This window comes from Pseudopipra pipra, chromosome 20, assembly GCF_036250125.1.
Source record: "Pseudopipra pipra isolate bDixPip1 chromosome 20, bDixPip1.hap1, whole genome shotgun sequence".
In the NCBI taxonomy this organism is placed as follows: Eukaryota; Metazoa; Chordata; class Aves; order Passeriformes; family Pipridae; genus Pseudopipra; species Pseudopipra pipra.
The window spans coordinates 4,204,278-4,231,435 of record NC_087568.1 but is presented as its reverse complement, the minus strand read 5'-3'; the positions used below and the strand labels follow the sequence as shown (position 1 = coordinate 4,231,435).

Genomic DNA, 27,158 nt, shown 5'->3' with positions numbered 1-27,158 from the left:
CCAAAAGTCTCATAATGAACTCCTTGCAATACCAATATATTTCCGTGGTATTATTCCAGTGCTGAAGAAAGAAGATGTAGATCCCTCCTCCTGCTGCAAATAAAATACAACTTCTGATATAATCCCAATTTTAATCCGTTTCTTGTGGGTTTGTCTTTAGAGGCAACTCAAACAAATAACCAGAACAACAAACTTCTTCTGTCTCCCACAGTTTGGCCATCTGGAGTATTTGTAAGTCCAGGGCTCTATCTCCTACTCTCCAGGAAGCAAGACCCCTTTGCTAGCTAAGGAAACCACAAATAAATAAGATGCAACAGCATATACAACGTCAATACAGATCTGTATCTTTCCACAAACAATTTTTTCATATATGTAATGCTGTGATTGCTCAATTTCCCTCTTACCTGTTTGGGTTAATCTGTGATTTCTGCAGCTTCTCTGCCTGCTCGATGTCCCTGGGGAAGCCGGAGAGCACCCAGCCATCGGTCAGGCACTCCAGGGAGCTCAGGCGCTGTGTCAGGAGCTCCAGGACAAGGTTGTCTGGGACTGCAAAGGATTCAAAAGGTGACATTTATTTTGTGTGCTGAGCCTGCAGTTAAGGAGGATGCACACAACTTCCTCTGGATAGACTGCTCCAGAAACCACACAGAGTTATTCCCGTTTGTGATAGATTTTGGAGAGAGGAGTCACTTGTTGGGTTTTGCATATTTACTGTGCCAACATGGAACCCCCAAACTCATAAGGAACTGCAGGACTAAAGTAAAGTATTTGGTAAAACCTGATGCCTCCATCATTTTGCAATGTGCTTTTTCTGTCAGCCACACTGGACTGATGTCACAGTGACGTGTGTGACACCATCTTATCAAAATGCAAAAATAATGATCTGAGTTGTGTAAAAGAAATCCTAAAACAGGAAAGACATTTCTGAGCACTCTGTGTTGAACCCAGTAGGTGTCAATGGTTCTGCCACAACAGGCGACCTGTGCTATTGCTCCAATTTGCCCAAAGGCTTGAAGACTTTATGACTGAAAACAAATTTTCAAAATGTATTTCAGCTACTTTTACTACTCCATTGATGACTCCCTAATTTTAGAGATAAAAGTTCTTTTTCCTCAATTACTATTTTCTTTTAGGGCAAGAGAGAAAGAAAGAGATGTGGGTATGTTGTGCTGTTGAGCTTCCAGCAGATCCTAGGAGATTCCCCAGTTCCAGGGCCAGATTGCTTCCATCCTTCACGTGGGAAGGAGAAACACTGCAGCCCACAAGAAAATTAAAAAGATGCAAGATGCTGACTGGGGTTACAATTACTATGCAGCTTTAAAAATTCTATTTAATGGGACACAGCAGTAAGGAAGTACCCTGCATATTTTCACTGGAGTCTTCATAAAATAAAATATTTCAGTCAAGATATTTAAACAGGTAAATTGGGGGGCGTGAGGGGGAAGGTGCTTGGTTTTTCTCAGAATTAAATTATTAGGTTCAACCTGAGTGACCGTAAATTTTCCAGTGACCGTTGCAATGTGTTGGGCTCAGTGTCAAATAACCCCAAAGAAGGGACAGCAAAATCACCTCGAGCTGCTTCCCAAAGCAGCAGCCAAAACAATTCCCAGGCAGCAAGGAGAGCCCCTTCCCTTTATCTGCTCACTCTGTCTGACACACGGGTGCCTCTGCTGAAAACAAGCCAGAAAAATTGCTACATAAATCCCCATCATGGCATGTGGATGTTTTGATGCTCACCCTGCCATCACATCTGCATACAAAAATACAACAACAAGTGCTTGTAGGAGAGTGTATGTGTCAGATTTCTAACACTGCACTTTGCTTCAGGACAAGCTGACAGGAATCTGCCTGTATTTTAGCAGAGTGAATTATTAGCAGTGCACATTTCTACCCCGGGTACGAGCAGGTTTTAAACTGCAGTAATAGAATCCATCTGCTTCCTGAAATTTAACATTGCACCTCTATCATGAAATTCATTACTTCTCCTTTAAATAATCAAATTACTGAGTTTACAGAACTGCACTCAGGATTCAATGTACCAGCAAAAAGGGAGGAAAACCGCGGGGAATTAATTAGAAAACAGATTAGTGTATTAATTGAGGATATCCACTTCACATTATAAAAGAACAAGTTAAAGAGAGCAATATTCTCCATCTGCTGAAATGAAGGAAAAAAAAAAAAAAGGAATGGAATAAACCCAGACACTTGACAAAGAGCAAAATGACAATGCAAACCCAGGTATTCCATTAAAAATGGGATTCATAAAATTAACTCTACAATAGCGCAGCAGCAGGCAGGGATGTTCTCAGACAGATGATACTTCTCTATCCAAGAGCTGAGCTGCAGGCAGGGATGGGAGGGATAACAGGAGGATTTCAGTGCTCTTTGCAGGGCACTTCTTCTGCCCACCCTCCAGCTTACAAGAACTGGTACAAACCCAAGACATCCCAGGAATAAAGAAAAACAAATAAACCCGCCTTCTCTTTCCCAAAAATGTATTCCACACAAAGACCAGTGGCATTTTCCCGTGCCCCTGAATTTCTGGCTGCAGCACTGAACTTTCTTGTCTCGGTGCATGTTATTTTATGACAATTCTTACCAGAATCATTGACATGGATTTATGGAGATGCCAAATTACAGGATTGGTTGCTGGGTTTTTTTTTTGGAAAAAATGCAGAATGCTCAAAACAGTTTTACAAGGAATTGGAATAAAACCTACAAACTCATGAGTAAAACTGCAGTAGGATTCTGCCAGAGCTGACATCCCTGTGAGATGAACAGGGAATCAGGGCAGAGGCTGAAAGCCCCAGGAATGGCACAGAGACATTAGTGGGTATGTTGTGCTGCTGAGCTTCCAGCAGATTCCAGGAGATTCCCCACTTCCAGGGGCCAGATTGCTTCCATCCTTCTTATGGGAAGGAGAAACTGCAGCCTACAAGAAAATTAAAAAGCAATAGTGATGAGAGCCTGGTGGCATCTCCTGGATTTGATCACTTCCCCGAGGCCTCCTGTGAACCCTGACGAGCAAAATCCTCCACTTTGGTCAGTCGCTATTTTTGAACAAAACTGAAGCAATCACAAGAGGAAAAAAACCCATCAAGATGCAGTGACAATTAATATTTCACCTAATGACACTGCAGGTTTGGGGTGTTTTGAGTAGCACTGGGGTGACGTGGTAACCCTGACACCTCTCTCACTTCAGCTGTGAGTGACTGGAAGACATCAGCGATACCCTTCAGGTTGTTTGTTCACTCATGTACATATATACATCACTGAATAATATAGATGCTTACATATCTTCTGTGCCTCCCTCTAAAGCTTGATGGTGAGAAATAAAACATAAACAAGTCAGACAGCAAGCTCTGCTCTCCTCTTGATTAGCAAACATACCTATCACTTCAACACAATGGGGGAACAGAGCTTGTTGGCTGCTCGGTGGCATTACAAAGTACATCAGCTGCCCTTGAACAGCAACAGTCACACTTAAAACAGCTGCATTAAAACTGTAAAACATCTTCCACAGACCAGAGGGAAGGAAATAAAAAAAAAAGAAAAAAGGAGGAAAAAAAGGAAGGAAGGAATCAGTATTATTCTTATTTTGTAGTACAGACAGAGTAGGTAATGAAGAACTCTGCAGTACAGTATTCCTTTTCACTCATGTGGAACTGTCTCTGGAATGTAAGGCAAATTAATAACCTGTAATTGGAGGGGCACACAGTCTGTGAGGAACTAGCCAGAGGTCTCCTGGCCTTAAGCACATGACCCAATGGGTATATAGCAAAGTAAAATATAGAGCTTTACTGATGAGACAGTCAATCCCCATGTTTTAAGTAGATTATGAAGCACAAGAGCTTTGAATAATCAATTCCTTTTCAACATAAGCCTGTGTGAGTTTCCAACTCTGCAAGTTGGGGGAATGAGACTCGAGAGAGATTTTACTTTATCATTAGAGAAGTCCAAAGGTAAGTTTCTTGTAAAAATTACAATGTGCTGCTACAAAGAGCTACCCACATTAGGTAATGTGGAAGCACATCTCTATTAGGGTGAGAAATCAGGTACAGGAGTAAAATTCATCCCTCAGAAGTAAAGCTGCACAGCCACTACAGTGATACCTGAGAGCATCATTTATAGCTGTGGACCAGGGTCACAGTGACACCAGACATGGAATACAGGGCACAGTGAGGCCCCAACCAGCTCCATACAGAAATGCAACTCATTCATGCATATATTCCCACCTAACACCAACCACACACCACTGTCTCCTTTATCTCCCAGCCTGTCTGACCACATTAATGGCCCAGACTACCCAGCTGAATTAGCAGCTGAGGACCTAAGGAGTGATCTAATCAATTCAAGGGTATGATCAGCCAGGGGACAGAAAACTGAGGCTTAAAGTGCTGCTGTTCATGCTGGATCTGCTACGTGGACACCCAGAGATTTTCCATCTCCAGGGCTGTCAATCAGCACCTTCCAGCAGACCATTTAAAAAATAAATTTACTTCTCAGAGCTTCAAAGGTTTTCACAGGTATCAGGTACTTCTCATGAAGTTCAGAGCAGTGTGGCCTATTAGCTCTTCCCCAGCCCATGGATCTGCAGGACTAATAGAAACCTGGATCAGGCAATCAGCTACAAAATCATACCATCTGCTCAAGACAAAAGTAACAGAACATTAAAGGCACAGTCTGAAAGGCAAAAACGCCACTTGAGAGATTACAGGGCACTATTCTCCAATAACTTCAATGTTGTCAGTGCTCCAAGCTATACAATTACCATATATAAATTAATTCCTCCTCTGTACATTTCCCTTTAAAACAGACTTTTGAAGGGTATTGACTCACTTCTCCAAACCTATAAAACCTCAATTTTAAGCATAGCATAAATGCATTTGCAGATATAAATTCTGTCAGCTTTGTGCTACAAAAGCTTTAAGGTCCTTTTGACAATACTGTCCATTTACTCTTCATCCTGCTCATAGAGATTTTTTTTTTTAGCTGGGTCTGAAGACTTTCACAGCTAATTCAGATGCCCGAGGCTTGATCCCAGTAGTTGACAGTTAACATCTTGCCCTGAGAATAAGCTACTGCCAAAGGCTACTTTCCTGGATTGTCCTGTCAATCCTAAATTTAGCAAAGCATGAGATTTGCTTATCTTATTCCTCTAGAAACTCTGGATGATTCATAAAGAGTAATTGGGTTTTCCTATTCTGTTTTCTTGCCCACATTAAGGTCCTCAGAGATTGTATCGATCGAGACTGTATCAATTGTTTTTTAATGTGTTTGAGAATGATTTAGCAGTGATTTGCCGTCGCGTGGGCTGATCGATAATTGAGGCTAATCCTCCAAGCCGCCCGGCTGGAGAGGACGGGCAGGTTTGGCGTTCAGCCGGTTCGGTCACCGGCGATAAAGAACCATCCAAGTGCGAGCAGCGGCACCGGGAGGAAAAGGGAAAAGTCAGGGGCAGGGAATCGGTTCTCAATCAGAATATGCCGAGTTGGAAGGGACGCACGAGCATCATCGAGACCAACCTTTAGCCCTGCACAGGACTAAGCCCAGGAGTCACACCATGTGCCCGAGAGCATCATCTCCTCCGGAGGATTCCCGGGGGGATTCCAGGGGGCTCCGATGGGCTTCGGCCCCGCGCAGCCGGGGGGGGGGGGGGGGGGGGGGGGGGGCGCCCGAGGGGCTCTGGAGAGCTCCTGCCCCGCACATCCGAGGAGTGCTCGGGTTTTCCCGGCGGGTCCCGTCCCCGCTCACCCGGGGTTATCCCGGGGTTATCCCGGGGCTGTCCCGGGGGTCCCGTCCCCGCACACCCGGGGTTATCCCGGGGTTATCCCGGGGCTGTCCCGGGGGTCCCGTCCCCGCACACCCGGGGTTATCCCGGGGCTGTCCCAGTGTTGTCCCGTCCCCGCACACCCGGGGTTATCCCGGGGTTATCCCGGGGCTGTCCCGGGGGTCCCGGCCGCGGTTGGATGTTCTCTGTCTCCACCCCGCGGTCTCTCCGGGCAGCGCAGCCGGTCCCGCCCCGCGCGCAGGAGCCGCCGCGGCCCCGCCGCCGAAATCCCGGGAATTCACAGAAAAACGAGCCCGCTCCGGGGGCTGCTGAGGCTTCCTGGGGTATCGACACCGTCAGGCTGGCACGGAAACACTGGGAGCATCCGCGGGTCTCCTGTTTTTGGGGAAGGGACAGAGGCAACGCAGGAAAAAGCGGCACCGCCGAGGGTTCGGGAACGCGGGCGGTGATCCATCAAAGGGACCATTCCCACGGAAATCCCGTCTCCACTCGCTCATTTTACACACACGGCACTGCTGGGAGAGGGCTTCTGTAAGAACCGGCATAATTATTTTAATACAGTAAAATAAGTAATGCGATAAAATATTTCCTTTCCACATTTTAAATATTTTTGTTTCTTCGAATAGATTAGAATCCCTCTTTTCTTCTTCCTTTTTTTTTTGTTTGTTTTTGTTTTTGTTTTGGGGTTTTTCTTTAGGTTTTTAGTAATTTAAAGTAGGAATTGGCTGTGTTAAAGAGGAAATGCTAACGTTTTTAAAGCAGGTATGATCCCAAATCATTGATAAAACGACACAGGATAAATTAAGACCTTCAGAAATAAAGGAGAGCAAGTGCTGCCTCACAGGTATCCAGCCAGAGATTCAGGAATGTACATCTGATCACATCCAGTGACGAGGTAAGATGCCAGCCCCTTACACAGCTTTACCTGTCAGCAGCAGTGAGAATTCAGTCCAAAATGAGTATCCAGCACACAAACAAAAAGCTTGTTTTCCCCTAAAAATGGCCTCTGTGCTGTTTTTCGTGTATTTGCCTAATGGCACAGGCTACCAGGATGATCCAGTGGGCTCCAAGGACACAATTCCACACCCCTGGGTTCCCATCCACACTCATTCACTGATTGCAGCGAGGCTCGAGTTCAGTGAGGTTTTCTGCCTCAGTTTACCTGCCTGTGAGACAAAAGCCACTCTGAACTACCTCACAGGGGTGTGTCTAACCTGAAAGTTTCTAAAACTAGAAACAAAATGTATATTTGCACTACTTCTTTTATTGCTTTGGCTTCCACAGACAGAATGCAGCACGAGGCAGCAACCACAGTTTGAACCCAGCGGACACATAATTTCCATTATCAACCAAGTTCCCTATTTCCTCCTTATTTCTAATAGTTCAGCTCTACTGAAGAACACAGGGCTTGTAACAGCACAGAATTTGGCCTACAAATCCCTTTTTGATAGTGATAATAATAATAAAAAAAGATAAACATGGTATGATAAACATGGTGAAAAACATCTTGGCTTTTTACACCCAATGCTGCTTCCCCATGCCACAAGAAGGGAGGATGCTCATCCCTTACCAGGGATACCTGGTTTAGGTCCCAAACAGTCCTGTGTCTCCTCTTCCCACTCCTCCTGACACCTCCCAGCCACATTAAAGGGACATTTAAAAATCTAAAGCAATACACAATTAAACGAAATATAGAAATACACTATTAAGTGTTTTGCTCATCATTAAAAAAGTCTGTTTCATACAGAAGTGTGATTCTGGGTATGACACTGTGAAACAGAGACAAAGGCAGAATTTTAAGGTAAACTCCCCAAAAAAGGGGATGCTGCCAACATGTAATGTGCTTTTCCTTCTGGTTTTTGTATAAAAACTCATGTGATATCCCCATCCTAAACTCCAAAGGGAAAAACACACAGAATTCAAGTCAGCAGCCCTTTGCTGAGGAGACAGTGTGCAAGGACAGGAAAGCCCACTTTTCCAAGTTTTTAAGGATGACTGTCACCAATAAAGATCAATATAAGAGATTATAATTTCAGTAAGAGATTAATGCTTCACATTTATATTGTACTTTGCTGTTTAAAAGCCTCTGACAACCACAAGGCCACAAATGGCCAAGGGCCACACCTTCACTCAAATCCATGAGGGTTTGTGGCACAAATATTGGATTATTGACCCTCCAGCAACAGCAGGAATGGTGAATTCTACTGGAAAACCAGGAGATTGGCAACCTTTGTATAGGCAGGATCATATCCACTACCTGACTGATCATCTCAATTGCTCCAGACAACAACTGCACTCGTCTCTTAAATCAAACCACGTTTCTTTGGCCTGGTCTGGCTTCCAGGATTGGCTTTTTTGGGGTGGGTTTTTTTGTTGCTCTGTTTTTACTCCTAAGCAGGGTGGCCTTAAAAAATGTCTTTGTAGACCAAGTCTCACTCCAGCTCTGAGTATCTGCGAGACAGATAAGCCAATTTTGATTGTGCCATGTGGTGTAGAATAAAAAAAAATACATTCAAGATTTTCAAAAGAAGGAAAAGGGAATTCTAACTCACCATCTTGCAGTGATTCAATGTATAAAAAAGTAAAAATCAGGAAAGAAAATAACAACTTACTACCTATATGCCTTCATGTAAAACTTTCTATGCTACGACCTTGCATCTTTTACAAAAAGATGGCCACCTAAAACAAATTAAAAAAAAAAAATTAAATTTTATTTTGTTCTCTTGACCACCAATTTTCTCCGAGTAGGAAAAAAGACTGCTACCTATTTTCCATAAAAAAACCTTTGTAGCAGTCCCAGGGGAAAAGTCAAAAGTTTGACTTGAAAAACGGAGCTACTTCAAAAGCATTGTCAAACAGAGGTGAAGGTTTCTTAAAAATGCATAAATTAAAGTATGGTGTATTCATAAATATCTCCATAACTTTACACAGCCTATTTGTGGGCGAGGTGCACATATAGGGGAACATATAGAACTGCTATAAAACCAACTTGAATAAAGTAGAAAATCGATTTGTTTATTAGCTCCTGTTTGGACTCTGTGTGTGTGTGCGAAAAAATGAAAGAAAAATGGAGAGTTTTTTTTCAATAATAAAAAGGGAGTTGCACTGCAGGGCCCCTAAAGCTTGTGAAAAATTAAACTCGACGGATTCAAACTGTCCTATTTCCACTTCAAAAGAGAAGAGGCACTGAGCTCTTCCCAACTTATCTTCAAACGCCCAGCACCCTAGAAAGTTTCTTTAAAAAAAATAAAGTCTCTAGTTCCCCCAAGCACTGTACCCGTTACTGTAGCTGCTGTCTCTCCCTCTTCTAATTATACCCATGTGAGTCTATTAATCAACTTGTAAATTATTTAGAGAGCCATGCGCTGTCTTCAGCCAGTACAAACACACTGCATGCAAAGACTCGCTGAAAACCAATGGAGCTCCCAAAGGGTCTCTCCAATGTTCAGACAGCTCACAGCTCGCCAGTACAGCTCTTAAAAACACGGAATAACACTCAGCTTTACCTCCTCAGATATAAAGATTTACTCAGCCTTTCAACTCTGAAGCTCCTTGCAAGTTTTTAACAAAGAGGAAGCGGCTCTATTGTCAGAGCTGTGTTTCACACTTAGTGATGGGAATATTAATTTTCTGTCAGAAAAATAAAACAAAAAAAAAAAAGAAATAAAAACAGCCTGAGTGTTTTCGGTGAGGCTGTGATCACAATCACCAGGGGACCCCAACTTTCAGAGGCTACACCAAAAAAGCACCCCTTTAAAACCATTCCAATTTAAAATACAGGGAAAAGAAATCTATATTTGTACAGTAATAGTTTTTATTAGGAAAAAAAGGAGAAATTAGGGAATTCCAGATTTTACCCCCTACGTGCAGACTGCCATTGGGGACAGCTTCAGATATTACTGCTTGAAAAAACAGAAAAAGGAAGGGGGGAAAAAACAACACAGATTGTGTGTGTTCAACTCTAACAGGCTGCAAACAGTGTAGTGTTATCTGTCTTCCATGAATCAGCTCTCTTACCACCTGAATCTTCATTTTGGTGGAAAAAACCCACCCAATTACCCAAACTAATAGCAGTTCTCCCAGCTGAAAAGCAGAATCTTACTGGTTTGGGAGTGAGGATCTTTTCCCTCCCTGCTCTTTTCATGGTGTTTTCCAGTCATCTCACTGTTCTTGGCTCCATTTATTGCTGCCTCACAAACAGATATATTAATTAGCAGTGATCAGTCCACGCTATATCACCCTGAAAACTGGGCAGAATGACATACAAATTTCAACTGACTGATGACCTTCCCTATTTTTGTGATTTTTTTCATTAATAAGATGCAAACACCTCAAGGGGCAAACACCAGGGACATTTTGGGGTGGAGGGAAGCAAAAATGCTTTCTGCAATTTTTTTTTTCTCCCAGGGTATCAAATTCTGACAGGCACCTTTAAAATGGTGAACATAGATCCTGTAGATGGAGGATAATTTAATTTTTAAGTTAATGTGTGCCCATGTTTTCAGTGAGGCAGGTCCAGAAGTCAGTCTAGCCCTTCTCAGAACTGCAGGGACAAGAGTTCTGCATAAAGGTCTTCTTCAAGCCTGTGGGGTCTAGGAGGGGTCTATCTACATCATCTGTCCAGGGAAGGACCAGTCTTCCAAAACATTTCAGAAGGAATCAAACCAAATAAATGAATTTATGGAGCTGTCTGCTGCCTGTGGGAGGGTTCTGGCCACTACACTCACCTCTTACTCCAAATGAAAGTCTCCCCAGGCTGCCCAAGCAAATGGCATGAGCTAAATTAAGCATTATTGACCAAGATTTAATCTAACTGGAGTCAGTGAGCAGAAGACTGGTCTCAGACTCCAATGCTGGTAATTTTCTGCCCAGAGTATAGTTACCAATAATTGCCCAGTATTCAGTGAAACCACAATATCCTAAAGGAACAGTCTGAGCATTTCAGACTGGTTGTCCAAAGCACAATTCTATGTTTATGACAGACAGAAAGCTGTCAGGTTGCTGAACTTATCACCAAAAATGCATTTTTCAATATCTAGTGTGCACCTACTAGACTAGTATGTCCTGGGAATTAAAAAATTAATGGGCTCAAAAATATCTATGCTGCCTTCATTAAGCAAAATAAATCCCCGTACACAAAATTGAGGAGTTTGATAAAACAGGTCTTTATGAGACAGCAAACACTAGAAAATACAGAAAATGGGAATACACTGGGTTGCCTTCTGGGGTGAATAATAGAATTGTCTGGGCTGTTCCTGAAATACATGATGAATACCTGAGGAAGCAGTACAGGAAAAACAGCACAGAGGATGTTTGTGAATCCTGAACCCATGAAGAGATGTGAGTTAGTCAGGCTGAAGTAGAACAGCACAGACAGTGGAGAGCCTCAATAACTCAATAACGAGTTAGCTTTGAATAAGCTGGGGTTTGAGCCTTGTTATGACACCACAACATGCCCTGTTGGCATCTCTTAAATGACTAATTGAATGCCATCATTTGTGTCCACGAGAAGGGAAACACGCTGAGATCAGTCCCCTGGGTGAGCATTTTAAGAATATATGAGGCACATCCTCAAGATTTCATGAGTTTCCTTTTGCCCAGTAATGATTTGAGTGCAACATTTTTCATGGTCTGCCTTTGGTTCCACTGTTCTGTGACAGTGTCACTGGCACAATTCCTCACCCAAAGGACAAACTAAGCCCACTTACAGCTAGAAATGTAATGAAAATGGTGAAGTTCTAATTGCTTTCCTGTTATGACACTGTCTGATATTGACTGCACCAACTCTTTTCAAGTGAGATTTTCTTGAAGCTGAATGTGGTCAATAATAGTGTGAGAATCTTTCCCCTGTTTTAACCTGGTTGTAACTCTGCAGTAAGAGAGCAAAGATGCAAAGGTTCTTTGCCTACCTTTCCTCTTCAGTACACTGCGTTATTTCATTTTCTCCAAGCCTCTTGTGAGAGCAGTAATGAATTCCTGTTAGTGTTTACTAATGTAAATTCATTCTTTGTTATCCCTGGGAGAGGAGGATTAGCAAAATGACAGAACTTATTATTTCTGGTATTGCTATATGATATTTATCTTTATTCAGCCCTTAATTTTGTGGTATGTCCCACTAAATAAAATATATATGTGCACACAAGCAAAAACTAAGGGAGAATTTTTAGCATAATGTACAGAAATATAGTTATGATCCCTATTAACATTCAGAAGTGTTGTACAGCTTTATTCTTGCATGCTGTATTAAAAAAATTAATCTAAATCTGAAATAACTTCTAATTTGGAGGAAGAAAGGAATTACAACTTCAATTTCATTTTCCTGAAATGAAAGCAGCTCCCTTGGACTAAGGATGTGCATATTTTTAGGACTGGCTAAAAATTATGACCTGTGCAGTTATTTTACTCTACTGGGAATGCATTTGGTATCTCTTAAAGGAACTTTAGCTGTTAGAATGAAGTTTATAAAGTATACAAAGAACATTTTAGTAAAGAAAGGTCGTAAAGGACCTATCTTTGAATAAATAGACCATCCAAACTCCCATCTCAGCCATAAGTGAAATTTAGAGAGCGAGGCATTTACAGTGGTTGTCCTCCTTTTCACAGAGATGAGGAGAAAGTGAGACCATGAAAAAGACACAGACACAGAGCTTAAAATGATCTCAGTGTGTCAGCTACACACAAACAGCCACATTCAGGTCAAGCAGACTGTACACATGGAGAAGTTATTCCCACACAAGAACACCTCGGACCCACGGCATCGATGTGCTGAGACCTCTTGCCTTGGAGTTAAATGGCCACTCTGAGCAGCAGCATCTCTAAACCAGAAAATCCTCTCCCACATCTCTGTGCCTGTTCCAGAGGACTCAGCTTCTCCCTTCCAGGCTGCAGAGATCCATGCTTTCCATTCCCATGGTTCCCATATAAACTCCTATTCCCAGTAATATGGTGGCTGCCACAGGAAATTAATGAACCGAGTTACTCCATTATGAATAAATGCAACCCATTCACTAGAGACCAAGTTTAGAGTTAAAATATATTACCTTGTGGCTTGATAAAGTGCCTGACAGAGGGATAACATTCCCAAAGCTACAGGCTGCCAAAGGTCTTTTGGAAATGCTTAGAAAAGTCCCGAATCCCTTGGTCTGGTATCAAGGGAACCTCAGTTAATTTTACAGGCTCATGTTTCAGATCTGTCTAATTCAGTCTCAGAATTAAGCCATTGTGAAAAAAAAAAAAAAGAGGGAGTTTCAAGCTTTCCACCTTACCAGATAACTTTCTTTGCTAAAAATAAAAGGCAATGAAGATTTCTCTTTTCTCAGGGGCGGTTTGCTCAAAATTCCATTAAAACTGAAGCTTAACTGAGATTTCTCCATCTTCAGCACTTTTGTCTCCTTGTGTTTGTACCATTGGTAACTATTTGGCCTGCTGCCAGAAACAGGACTGAAAGTGCCTTTTCCAGGCCATTGTAATTTGGCAAAATAAACATTCTTCCATTCTTACTGCAATACAACTTCTCCCTTGTAGCTACAGATCTGCTCTGACTTTTAATACCCACCACACACAGACAGCTTTCCTCGTGCAAGACAACTCACAGGCAGACAAGTTGGAGCTGCTGCCCTAAGGAGCTCACAGTATTTTTGATTTATCTGAAATCACTGCAGAGCCTTCCAAAAGCAAAGTATGCTTAACATTCTTCGTGGTTGTCCCCTCCTACAACCAAAAATGCTGATAGAAATGAAGTCCAAAGAAATTCTATGTTCAAAATATTTGTGTGGAAGTAGAGGAATCTAGAGTAGTGTTCTAGAAGTCAACACCCACATATAAAATGAGACACAATGCTGTGCTTTATAACCAGTTTAACATAATAGTGTGCTTTAGAAATTATTTAAACATTTTAAAATTGTATTAGAATTCTGGTCTTGATTTGGAGATAAAACCAGGGAATTCGAATTTCGAAATGCGCACAAGAAATCTGAATTTCACTGGAACACTGAATTATTTGCTCTGAAGATCTAAAAAACCCCTCACAAATCTAACTTCTGTTATGCAGTGCTACAAATCACATGGAAAGGATGGAATTAATTGACTTCTAGGTTACTCTTAAGTAACTTGGATTAGAATCTGACCAAGAAAAGTTCACTCACGATTCGGTTTTTGCCACAGATTTGTAACTATGGTGTAATGAGAGAACAACATGCCCTACCTGGCCATCCATTGTCAATGTAAGGCTTAATGAGTTCTCCAAGATTTGTGTTGTCTGCAACAGCTTCCTTTAGCAGTTGCCCACAGCAAACTAACAGGAAGGAAGAACAAAAAAGACACAAGGTTAAATTTTAAAAAGGAAGCAACAAAGAAAAGAAAAAAAAAAAAACAACAACCAGAAGCTGCATACTGGGATAAGGTCACTGAATAAAACAAAAGTTGTGTGGTTTTTGGGTTTGTTGTTGGGATTTTTTTTTTTTTTGGCCAAGCAGAGCAAAAAGCAAAGAGAGGGAGAATATTGAATAAAAAAGAAAAGAATATGTTTGGCAAAGAATGTATTAAAAATGGAGATAGAGAGATAGACATTAATCAAAAATGTTTCTGAAATAATAACTCAGGGGATTGCCAGTGGTTTTCACTTTTTATAAACTTGTAATTACTGAATAAAGTTACACCTGCTGAACAGTGTCTGAACCACACTGCTGGAGGTGCAGATAATGCACAGTTCAAGGAAGGGACTCCCTGGATCACTTAATGATCATGTAAGAATTACATTTAAAAAGCTGTGCTAATGCAATATTATCATTGCCTTCAAATACACAGAGCACCAGGAGATGCAGATTTAAAGTTTTAGCCTTGTACATGAAATATTGTTACTTTGGGCTTGGACAGCACTTGGTGACCCAAGGGATTGAGTCCCACCTGCCCCACACAGGTCAGATCCAACAGAGCCTTGTTTTCCAGAGAGGGAACCAAGGCATGGAAAGTTACACAAATCAGGGCTTTGACTCAGTTTTGGGAAGTATTATTTTACATTCACTCTGTACATTATTGCATGATCCCATCTATTAATAATCCTAATTTGATTCCACCTTTCCTGAAGTCAAAAGCACCAACACGCACCGACTTTAAAGGGAAAAGATTGAGCCCTTTCATCTGCTTCACCACTGCTAATCACACTGTTTAGCAAACAAGAACATTCCACAGCAACATTCCTGGGACAAAGCTGATAAAGTTTAATGTTTAAGTCACAATTTTAACTGTCACTAGTTGTCCTGGAGAAGCAAATTTATATTCACAATAAATAGCGTAAAAAGATAACGGAAACTCAAGTGCATAGATCCCAATTTAAGATCTAAAATGTACACACCTAAATTAAATCCAATTCACATGATATTTAAACATAAGTTTAAATTTTTAAGCCTGTGCTTCAATCCCAATGGCTTAATTGGAAATAAAGGGGGATTTATTTAGTATACATTGAACAAACAGCTATGAAACAAACTTGCCTTTGTTTAACTAAGAGGATATCACTAATCAGCAAATTTTACAGATATTAGACATTGGTTTAAAATAATTTATAGCTATTCCACTATTAGAAGATGTTATAGAGCACTTAAAATACTGCACCAGTCCTATAACCAAGCTGATATTACAGAAGTTTGTAACATTTGCCTGCTAACCATGAACAAATCTCATTCAGAACTTTTTGGGCCTCTTTTACAAAAGAAAGAGAATGTATTTTTCACTAATTCCTTCATTTTCTCACATGTTACTTCAGATGTGCAGAACCTGAGTATTTAATAAAGTTCAGAGTAAATTCTATTTTTAAAGTGCCCCAGTTTTGGTCAGACAGCTGAAACTGCAAAGACATTACTGGTAATCCACTGATCCACAGAAGAATTCAGAGCACTACAGGAATCTAACAATGGGAAAATACGGATCTAAAGGGTATAAAAATGATGAAATGATGACTAAAAAAATGTTAGAGCTGGTTTGTCACAGCACATACGCTTGGTTTGTACTTCTTCATTCAAATACTTTTTACTTCTCTGGAAAACCTGACATCCATAGCAAGGGACAGACAGAGACATTTTACGAGCAAGTAAGAAAGACAGCAAAAGATAAATGATCAAAACCAGAGGAAGGGGGAATTGAGCAAAGTGCATATTTACTGAGAACTTACTGTTGACAACACCGTATTTCTGAGCTATTAGTGCTGCCTGCAGGCTCTTCCCACTGCCTGGGGGGCCACAAAAGATGATCCGTGGGGTAAAGGGGGCGGCTGATCTGTGCCGTGTCTGGACATAGGTAAGAACTGGAAGATGAGAGAAAGGCAAGAAATGCAGTTTTTAGCCTATTTCTTAAAAAAAAAAAAAAAAATTCATTAACTTCTCTCTTCTTTAAAAAAAAGGTTGTCATGTTGATCGTGATTTAATCACTGAAACATCCAGACATGCAACCAAAATAAAACTGTCCCATCAGCAACTTACTCTGAGAGGCATTTTAGAAATCTTACCATCATTACACTCCTCTGCTTTCTTTCATCAGTAGCTGTGAAACCATTTTAAAGAGCAGATTCAATTAATAATTGCTCCTTTACCATCTTGTTTTTAGCAGAAGTAATTTTTGCTTGATAGCTGCAATTTCACCATGCAAATTATAGAGGGCTATAATTACATTTAATACTTTCTGCAGTTTCTGAACAAATATTTAAGTGTAAAAACTCAGGATGTTAAATTAATGACATTTATCCAGCTGTGTGTGATTAGGACTCCTAATTACAACACTGTAGACTTGTAGCACAGGGTGTCACAACACAGCACTGACAACACAAAACTGAGTATCTATGTTTTTTTCTTTTGTCCATCATTTTTGTGTAATATGCAAAGAATGTTTGAGCTTCTCTGTCTGATTCCACATTTGCTGGGCATCATTCACCTGAATTTTGTATCATGCAGGAAATAGAACCTTCAGGTCAATGTGCAGATTATGAGAGCTTTGGAAAGACCACAGGATATGTGAAGCAGCATCAATGTTCCCATATTATAGAGATCTAAACGTTGTTACAATCTCAAAACAGTAATTGAGAGATCACTAAGAAGCCAAAAGATGTCACAGCTTGGCAGTGAGGACATATTGGGATTGAATTTGGACATGGCCAAACACTCTCACTCCTTGTGCCCATTTTATGGCCAACAATACCAGAGGAGGAGCAGCTCAAGCTGCAGCCTCACTCAGCTTTTGTTGGATCTTCAGTTCCAATAAAAGATACTCCAAAGAGTCCTTGTAATAAAACAGTATTTTAATTTAAGTAATAAGACAAGCTTGTTTGTATGAATCAGAAGCCCATCTAAAAAAAAAAGCACAAAAGGGTTGGTGGAGAACATCCCGAGGGATCAGAATTTCAACTGGTCAACACATTGCTCTCAGTTTTTCTGAGAACCTTTTCTTTGGTATCATTAAAAAAATCTTTTCTAATAAAGAAGCATCTCCAGCAAACTCCAGCCTGCAATTTCTACAGAGCAGACCTAAAGCACTGAGAAACTCAAACTGCAACCCCATGGGATCATATCCCATCATATCCCATCATATCTTCCTGCAGTGCCACAAGCTGTGCTGGGATCCCACACCACCAACGGAATTTGATGTCACATCTCCTTGCACAGGGTAGCAGCAACTGCATTGAACTTTACAAAATGTTATAATCATGTGAAACAGTCCACAATATTACTAATATTTATGAGAGATCTCCTCTGTCTTTTTTATCTCTTTCTGGAGCAATAGAAATACTTAACAAAAACACCTGGAAAATCATAACAGAAAATAGTGTGTTTGCTGCATAACTTCCCAAAACCCAAGTATCAGCTACCCAAGCAGTGCTCCAGTTATTCTGAACATTTTCCATAACCCAGTGTATTGAAAAGCACAAACATTACAGGCAAAGCACCCTGCTTACAAATGATGCTTAATTTGCAGTAAATAACCAAGTTAATTAGGAGTAATGATCCCCTAGACAGTCTCCACATCTAATTATTCTTTAAAAAAAAAATCTGGCTGCTTGATGCACCGCAGAAAAAAAGATCTAGAGAGGATTTTTTCATTCCAGTTTTCAATTTATCTCACTACATTATTAATTAATAATAATTAATATTCAGGCACTCACATTTTTATTTACAATTCAAGGCATGAATTCTTTATGAATGATGATATGAACTTTTAAATTTAATTAAGTAATTTAGAGGTAATTAATGTGTAAATTCAGAATATAAACTTCCTACTTGTTTATCTTAAAAGTGCAGCACTCGTTATTAAAAAAAAAGACCTTTTTGAGATGCAAAATTACTGGGATATAACAGATCATCTGCAGACTGACAGCTACAAAGTACATCATCAGTTGGTCTTTCTGGCAGTTTCCTTATTCTCTTCTAGAAGGATCAACATTAGAAGTCAGATTGCATTACAGTCAAGCAAAGCAAACAAGAATTGTTGAACAGAAAAGCCACCAGCACAAACAGCTTTTAAACAATGAAATGTTACTGGCTTTGAACTACTTCTGCTTCTTGTTATCAGACTTTGGAAGGTACCAGCCCTTTGGGAGACCAACAGTCGAGCCACGAGGCTCCCTTTTAGAGAGAGACCCACAGAAATAACGGCGGCATTTGCTCGCCCGAGCCCGCTGTTCCTTGGCAGGACTGTGCAACTCAGCCTTTCCAGTTATCTGCACTTACTCCAGTCCTGTAAAATAATTACCAGGAACAGCCCAAATGCTGCACTAGAGAGAACACAACCCAGCTGGGAGCCATCTGTGTTGACTAATCCTACAAAGTGTCTCTAACAGCCGGGAACCACCTTTCCAACAGGACTTTCCCAACTGTCAGATTTGCCATGAAGTCCATATTTACCCTGGGAGAGCACATCCACGGAAGGCTGGTCTGCATTGATCGACTTCAGAACTTTCTGGTAGATCTGGAAAACCTCAGGGAAGTTTCTGTGATATTCCAGCAGCTTCTTGGACACCTCTTGTTCAGACAGATCCTCTGGTTTCACCAGCCGCTCCTGCACCAGGGGATCACTCGGCCAGTCGAAGGTTGTGTGATAAACCTCTGCAAGTCACATTGGGAACTAAGAGTGTGACTTAATAGGTCTCTAGCTAGACAATGTCCCTCCCAATTCCCCTCCTAAAACACTCAACTTGATTTTTTTACTGAGCAACATCAGAATTTTATTTTGTGATGGTTGATTGATAATAAAACTCGATAGATGATATAGAGCAAAATCTGTTTGACAGTGATTTCATGGAAGATACCTAAAAGCATATCTGCACCTCAGAAACAAAACAGGACCTGGCAGAGATGCACAGCAAAATTCTAAGCTCAAATGGACAGATTTAACCTTCAAATATTCTGTACTGCCATAGTCTGCTGTTTGCAGGTTGAATACTGAGCTTTACATTTCCCTATATTTTATTGACACTGAAAATAATGCAACATCAACAAATACTGTTTTCAAACAGTTTAAATTTATAATTAGAAATTCTGACCACGTAACACTCCAGTTTGTAATGGAGATCAGGAACAAACACATACAGCACCTTGTGTGAGGGGATCAAGTCTTTTCCCACTGTTCCTCTCAATCAACACGGTGTCTGAAGCATAAAGCATAACTAGGCAGCAAAAAAGGAAAAAAGAAGAAAAAAGAAAAAAACTGTAGCTCTTGTTAGTTACTTGCTTTATTTCCTGTAACTGTTTAAATGTGTCCTAATATTAAAGGTGGCTGAATGCCCTTAAAGCAGATTTGCCTCATTCTTATTTCCCACTATTCTCCCCGCAAATATTTTAATTCACTTTTAATCAGAATTTTGCTTCACCTACTAGACAATATAGTGGGATAAAATATCCATGACCCATGAGCATTGGCTGTGCCTTCTATCCCTACCAATTAACAACTGTCTCTGGAGCCTGGGACAGAAATACCACAAAGCACTTGAGACTGATTCTCTTCTATACCACAAACCACTACTTTTCACCCAGGTGCTTTGGTAGTGAGACCAGTGAAACTTATTTTTTATAACCTCACAGAAAAGTGTTCAAACTTGATTAGAAGCATCAAAAGATGGAGCATCTGTCAGCTCCCTGGGTTGCTTTTGGCTAATCATCCTCACAGTTAAACACTGTAATTTAATTACTATTTCCAGTGCATTTGATTATTGTTTCAAACAAGTTCTTTTTTATGATTTTCTTCTCTGTATCAAATAGCTCTTTCAGGCACTTTTCTCCCTATTAAGGTACTCACACATCGTAATCTCATCTCCTCTCAATCTTCTTTTTGATTAACTAGACAGACTGAGCTTTAAGATTCTCATTCAGGTCTAGGTGGCACAGATATAATTGTGAGCAAAACTCAACTTCAGATGTTATTAGGTATATTAAAAATACATGCAAGTACTAGACATTAAACATTTTTGCCTAACTCTATTGCAGCGATTCTGAATTCTTCATTAACAGTCAAATATCATCCAAATCAAATCCAAAGTGACAATTCATCAAGTTGGATAACGTTCTGTTCAGTGTGCACTGGCAAGCTCTACATTTATCATTTCACACTGTATTCCACACAACTGTAATGATTTCTTACATTCTCAGTAGGTCCTTTAACTATATTAATTTGGGACAAGTGGCTTCTCCTACGTGGCAAGGGCAGCTGTCAAGGTCTTGTCTATCAGCCCTTTGCCAGGAAACAAACGTTCTGTCCAAATCAAGGCAGAATCTACCCTTATTCTGAAAGGTCAGGCTTAAAATCATGATGGTTCCACTTCACTTGGCCAAGTTTATATTCTCTAATTCAACAGAAACGTGAATTTGTATTTCAGTACATGAGGAATTGATTTAATCTGAGGATAAAGGCTGATTTTTAGAGATGGAAGTCGGAAGCAAAGCTACTTGTAACTGCTCAGAGGCACTGCAGGGTCTTGGATTCACAGAACTCTGATGTGTAAGAAGAAAAAGGTTCATGTGTGAAAGACAGGGTTTAAAGTCTCACAAGTTATCTCAGGTTTCCAAGTGAATCTGAACCATTCTGAAATATTCTGCTGTCTGGTGACTCTGGTGTCCCAGCACCGCTATTGGATTTATTGAAGATTTTTTGGGACAAATGCTTCCAGTCTTTCCTACTGGATGCAATCACACATAAACCTTGTGCTGCTTACCAACATGTCTAGGAAAGATGCCAAAGGATTGCAGCATCCATGCCTGTTCCTGATTTTCAGGGAAGCCTTCCAAAATCCATCCCTATTGAACAAAAACATGAAACAGTTATTGATCCTGGAAGAGAAAAAAAAAAATCAAAAATTAATACTAAATATCAGTGCTGTTTGCACAAAAATTACCTCATTCTCATCTCACAACAGCACAGGATTTCTCATGGATGCTTGTGAGAAGAGAAAGCAAACATGGAGCACTGATATTTTTGTGAAATGCATGCACTGATACCACTGCCACGGAGCAAGGGGAACTTAGGGGTTGCAGCAGTGATTTTTTTCCCCCCACGTTTCAATCTTAAAAAAAAAACCTAAACCAACTTCTATCTTGAATAAAAACAGCCCAAAACAATTTCTACAGTTTTGAAATATTCAAAAGGATATCAGCCCACACTGTGTATATAAAAAAAAAAAAAAAAAAGAAGCTAAACAAATCTAAAGACAGATTTAATGCCAAGAACACTGAGGAAAATATGCACGCTTTCATTATTTTCCTAAATTATACAGGAAAACTCACAGTAATGGAACCAGCGCTCCCAGAGCTAATGAAGCAACAGAGCAAAAGAAAGAAAAAAGAAAAAAGAGCCTTTTGCTCCCTTAAGTCCTTGTTATAGCCAGCTAAGTGTTGGATTGAGCATCTTTAAAAAAACATTTACAGATCTGTGAAATACCGTAGGAGAGCTGCTGCCTCACTCAGTTTTTGTCTGATGCAGTATTTGAAATCTAATCCACTCCTCAGTCTCAAGCCTGAATCTTCGGAACTTTCCCTAATTTATCTGTTAGTTGCTTGACCACACATGTCCTTGTTCTATGCTATACCCCAAAAGAACTTTGGGATACCACAATAAATCTGGGAGCCATCTTTGCACCGAAATAAAGGCGATATTTTAATATTGCATTAGCTGGCAATCATTATCATCTCCACATAAATCTGATGCTCTGTCAGTGTGGGGTCCAAGGTATTTCAGGGAAACATATCTCCACAACTTCTGTAGGAGGGAATGGGCCATTCCAATTACTCAGGAAAATAGAGTAGACTATTTAAAATCCCTTAATTAGCCTGGTTTCAGGAACGTGTCATCCTGCTGATACCTGTAGAAAATAAGAGACTCAAGTAACTGCAAGGCATTTTTGCCACTCCCAGTGTTTGCTCTGCCGAATTGGAATGAACCACTGGCTAAGGTCACACAGGTGCTGAGAAATCAATTTATCCCCTGGGACTTGCAGGAGGCAAAGCTGCACAATATTTGTACTGGTGTGCTCAGAACTTCAGCACTAGTTTGGAATATATTGTGTACAAAATAGAGATATATATAGGCCCAGATCTTCTTCTAGGGAGAAACGGCATCTGAGGTCTGAAGCAAATAAATTGATGCCAATTTACACAGACTGCAAATGTGGCTTATTTTCTCCACCCCAACAGCAACACTTTTGGAGACTAAAACAAAACAAATAAAACAAACAAACAAACAAACAAACAAACAAAAAAACCCCCAAAAAACGAAAACCAAAAAACACCCACAGAACCTGATGTCACCACTGCTTATTGCTCAAATCACATAATGTGCAACAGGCAGTGAACACAATATTGTATTTTAACAATCCACAGCAAACTTCTAGAGGTTTATATACAAATTTCAAAGGCAACAAGCAACTTTATAGGTAAAAGTTTTTTCTGTTTAGGAAAACATAGCTCAATAAATAGCTTCCTGCAACAAATACATTTTAGGGCATTAAACAAATGCAAAATAAACACACAGCACAAAAATAGTGAGCATTTTGGAGCTGATTTCCAAAGGTCTCTGAGTTCCAGGGTATCAGTCAGTCCCTAATTAGAATACATTATCCATCTACTTGACACTTCAGTGAAATGTCTATTCCACCACAGAGCTGCAGCTTTGTTCAGAACAGGTTTATTGATATTCTGCTGCATTCCCTCTCCATACCCCCAGTGGCTTGGTTCTGTTTTATCACACATCAAAAAGGCCGTATGCTCAGGGCACCCCATGCACAGCTCAGAGCTGGAGGTCTGAACAGCTGCAAGTAGTGTGGTATCACAGGAGGGACAAGCTCCAAGCAGATGTCACAGATAAAAAAAAAAAAAGGGAAAAAAAAAGAGGGAAAAAAAAAAGAGTGAAAAGGGAGTGTGGCTTGGGAACGAAGCAAGAGGAAGCAAGACACAGCAGAGCAAGACCTGACTTAAAATATGCCTATCATGCTTTATGCAAACACTGGTCTTTTTTGCCCTCCTGACTATCATTAAAGTGTAATTAGTAACTTCACATGGTAAATTTGTTTCTTTAAGAAGCCATCTATTTTTTGTTCTTGATAGCAGTAACCTCACAGCCACGCACGGGTGGCACCTCATCACACCAAGGGTGGAACAAAGGCTAAAAGTGAGTAATTCCATGGTGCCTTTATTCTGTGGCCACTGTTCCCTCTCCTTCAGCTGGAAACCTCCATCCTTTTCCACATTAAATAGCACATTCTGCTGCTGCCTTAAAGCCAGGTGAGGTGATCCTTGGAGACCCAGGCCATGTTGAAAAAATCAGCAACAAGGAAGCACTTTCAAAGGCATCACTCTCCTCTCCAGATCTCAAGAATCTGGAGAAAATGAAATGCTCAAGGTCACTCCCAAATGTACATCTCCCTCCTTTGCTGGGAGTACTCTCAGCTATAATACCAAGCCTACAACTTTCACACTTTCCACCACAATAATAATGACTTGGGTATTCAAGTTCTCTCTTGTTATTTGACCTGTACATCCTCCAGAGTTTTTTTTAATTACAAAATCCAAAACTGACAGTGCTTTTGAATAATGAGAAGGGATAGCACACAGAAATAATGCTGAATTACCTGGTATGTCTGAAACAAAGCTCAGCCACAAGCCTAAAGATCAAAGGTCATGAATACGTTGCTTTTAGGAAAACAATCACAACAATTTTCCCACATCATTATTCAGTGGTTTTGAATAAGTATTACATGGTTTTCACTTCCAGCTGGAGAAAGGGGGCAGACAATAACACAAAAATATATCAGTAATGGCTTTGCCAGTATGGATGTAATATTCTGGAGATTTTCAGACCTCAGCAGACTGAGGAGTGCAGCAGAAATATGGTCACCCCAGCTCCTGCAGTGTGGATGATGGAAGAGGCTCAAGCCTTACTAGAAAGAAACCTTTTATCCCCCACATTATTTCTGTTGGTTGAGCAAGATGCAAAGCTATTTTTAAAAGTCCCATTCTTGTCAGAAAGCAGAAAAGGTGGTGAATGGGCAGATTCTCTCCCCAGATAAATCGGTGTAACATCATATTCTTTGCATGGAGTTTCACAGAGACAACATGATGATCTTCAGCTACCAAGGTAAAACCAAGAACCACCAAGAGCCATTGCTTTTCTCTGCCTTCCCTTTCAAGGACAGCCACTGCTCTTCTGGACTGTTTAATACCCCTCTAAAGTCATTCTGCCTCTTGTTTTGTGTGAATCACTGGCCTAAGATTAGCTTCTAAAGATCCTAAGACTCCAGAAAGGTGGCCCAGCTCTCTCTCAAATATATCCTCTAGCAATATTTTCACTGGCTTTCTCCAGTTCCATGAATTCCCTGCACAATCCCAGTAGTCAGAGGGGCTGCAGCCAACCTGCACAACCCTGGAAGAAGAAGAGTCTCCATATCAGCTTCACAGGTCCCATAATGTTTGCAATAAGTTTTCTGGGTGTGCTGGAAAACCTCCCCATCTGATCCCTCGCAGTCCTGACCACATTTGTGTTAGAAGAACACATAACACAGAGTCCCAGCAGAGCTGTTGATCAATAAGAATGTTCTCCTCAGAGAATGCCTGTGACATCCATAAACCTGGGAGTGTCAAAACAACGGCACAAAAAATCCTGTGTTCCTACTGTCAGTGGGATGAAAGCTGTACAATTAATGCCAAGCCAATGACACCACAAGGAGAAATAAAACAAACAGCTGGTGGTAGTGTGGTCCAACACACTCCTAATCTATTAACATTCTCAGTAAAAACATGCTGACTCACATTTTGAAAGAAATGGCATGAATCTGTTCAAATGATGCAAAAAATCCACAGCATTCATTTTATTTTGAATCACACAAGGAAAATATTGCAATTAAAATGCATAGATCCTCTTTTGAATGAGAAAGACATACACAGAGTGATCACAAATTACTATCTGTTAATGTACAGATTTTTAATAACCATCACACCTTTGGAAAACCAATTATGTGGTTTTCCTAAAACAGCTGAAACCTTAACCAGATTGATAACATCCACTCCATTCTTGCTGAATGTCAGGGAAGCTTTATAAAGGTTTATTCCCCCCTAGTTGTGTAAGACATCCAGCTCTGATTCAGTGCTGCTGGTGATAACAACAGGAACATAAAATGTAGGCAGGGCTCTATGCAGCTGTTGGCATTTTAACCAGCTTGTCACCTTATTCAGATTTTTACATGACCTAATACTTAAAATAACTCACTGGGAGATCCTCCCCTCACTATTGACAGGAGAACTAGAGCCATGCCAACAATTATAGAAAGCATGGAGCAAAAAACCATGGGGTGGATGCAGCCTTTGGAAAGCAATGGAAATTAGCTGTTGAAAACATACATTTTTTTGATCAGGTAAAGAGACTTATGGGGAAAATAACTTGGAGAGGTTTTAGAGCTGTTATAAAAGCCCTAAACTGAAGAGTTATTCACCTACTTGCTAGTTTACAACACCTCCTGCCATTCAGCAGCTCTCCTCCAGAGAGTATTAGGGGACAGATTGCCCCAGCAACTCCTACCTGTGAGAGAGCATGTGAGGGAATATTTAACCAAACTACTGAAAATAACAGGGAACCTTCCCTGTCCTACCTGCTACAAGCACAACCAGAGGAGCTGTTTGTGTTCACCTGAGGGGTCTGACACCACCCAAAGCCTGGCAGTCAGGAAAGCAGCTCCTGTCTTAGTTTATCATCTTCCTAACTTGCTCTCATTTCTACAGGTTTAGAGATATTTTAAACATCCTCACTCCAGGAGAAGTATCACCTGAGATCGATGTTGCACATCTTGCCCCAAGGACAAGGTAGTAAATCACACAGTCACCTGACTTGCTGTATATCCATGATATCTCATTGCACTGCCTGCATAAAAAATGTTGACATTCATAGTCATTTTTTTGCTGCTCATTTGCTGGTATATCCAGAGTTGACAATATTGGTTTCTACAGCTACACTCTTTAATCCAAAATACCACAAAAATGAACAAGACAGTACACCACATGTGTGTTTTTAAACAGGCTCTCCTGCCAACTGAAGGGCCTAAGTCCTGTGTGAATTTATTGTAGAGAAACAAATATACCAAGTACTACCATATATTTGATCTGGCTGCTAAATAACTGTAATGAGTCAAAATAAAATAAAACAGCTCAGCTAAAAAGACCTTCAAGAGAAACCAGACTGACCCATATAATTCAAGCACAGTGACTAGTAATGCAAAAGTTTAATTCTACTTTGTAAATTTAAAATTAATAGACCAATTATGGAGTAAGGGATGCAGTATTTTGTGAAGAAAAACTGATACCCCTTAGGTTTTCTGCCAATCCCTTCACTCCTTTCTTTCTAAGGATCCAAGAAATCATTGTTTCAGTCTCCCAGGTGATGAAGCATGGAGCAAGAAACACAGGATTCTAAATCACACCAAAAAATGGACCACTTGGAAAAGAAGGGGGGGGTGTCATGTCCTTCTACATAATGTACTAGAACATTCTTCCAGTGCAGGAAGGGAACCCCGAAACAACAGCTTGGTTTTGTTTAGCCTAATCATTTTTTCAGTAACACTAAAAACCAGCAGGCAGCATTAAAAGTTAAATTCTCATGCAACCAGTGGCTTAGATATTGGGATAGGTCAAGGTTTAGCTATTACTAGTTCTAAAACTACTGTTTAAAGAGAGCAGCAGCTGCCCCTGGCTACAGCTCTGTGCTCTCAATAGAGATGTGACATGGACACAGAGATGTGACATGGACACAGAGATGTGACATGGACACAGAGATGTCTTCCAGCAAACCTCTCCAGCAGGAAACGTAAGAGATCACATCTCCAGATACCCATGACCATCCTGACCAAGTTCTC

General features: G+C 40.6%; 1 protein-coding gene across 6 annotated transcripts in view; it reads right to left on the bottom strand.

The window, feature by feature from the left end:
• The window catches only part of AK8 (adenylate kinase 8), a 67,243-nt gene that overhangs the window by 26,020 nt on the left and 14,065 nt on the right, over positions 1-27,158 (bottom strand). For 4 of the 6 annotated variants that reach the window (XM_064676828.1, XM_064676829.1, XM_064676831.1 and 1 more), the window contains 6 exons: positions 20,982-21,063; positions 19,368-19,439; positions 18,679-18,879; positions 15,960-16,091; positions 13,995-14,084; positions 405-546 (listed from right to left, as the gene is read on the bottom strand). In XM_064676828.1, coding sequence (XP_064532898.1) covers positions 405-546; positions 13,995-14,084; positions 15,960-16,091; positions 18,679-18,879; positions 19,368-19,439; positions 20,982-21,063 — 719 coding nt within the window. The remainder of the gene's footprint in view (positions 1-404; positions 547-13,994; positions 14,085-15,959; positions 16,092-18,678; positions 18,880-19,367; positions 19,440-20,981; positions 21,064-27,158) is intronic. The other 2 variants (XM_064676830.1, XM_064676832.1) reach the window with 2 other exon arrangements.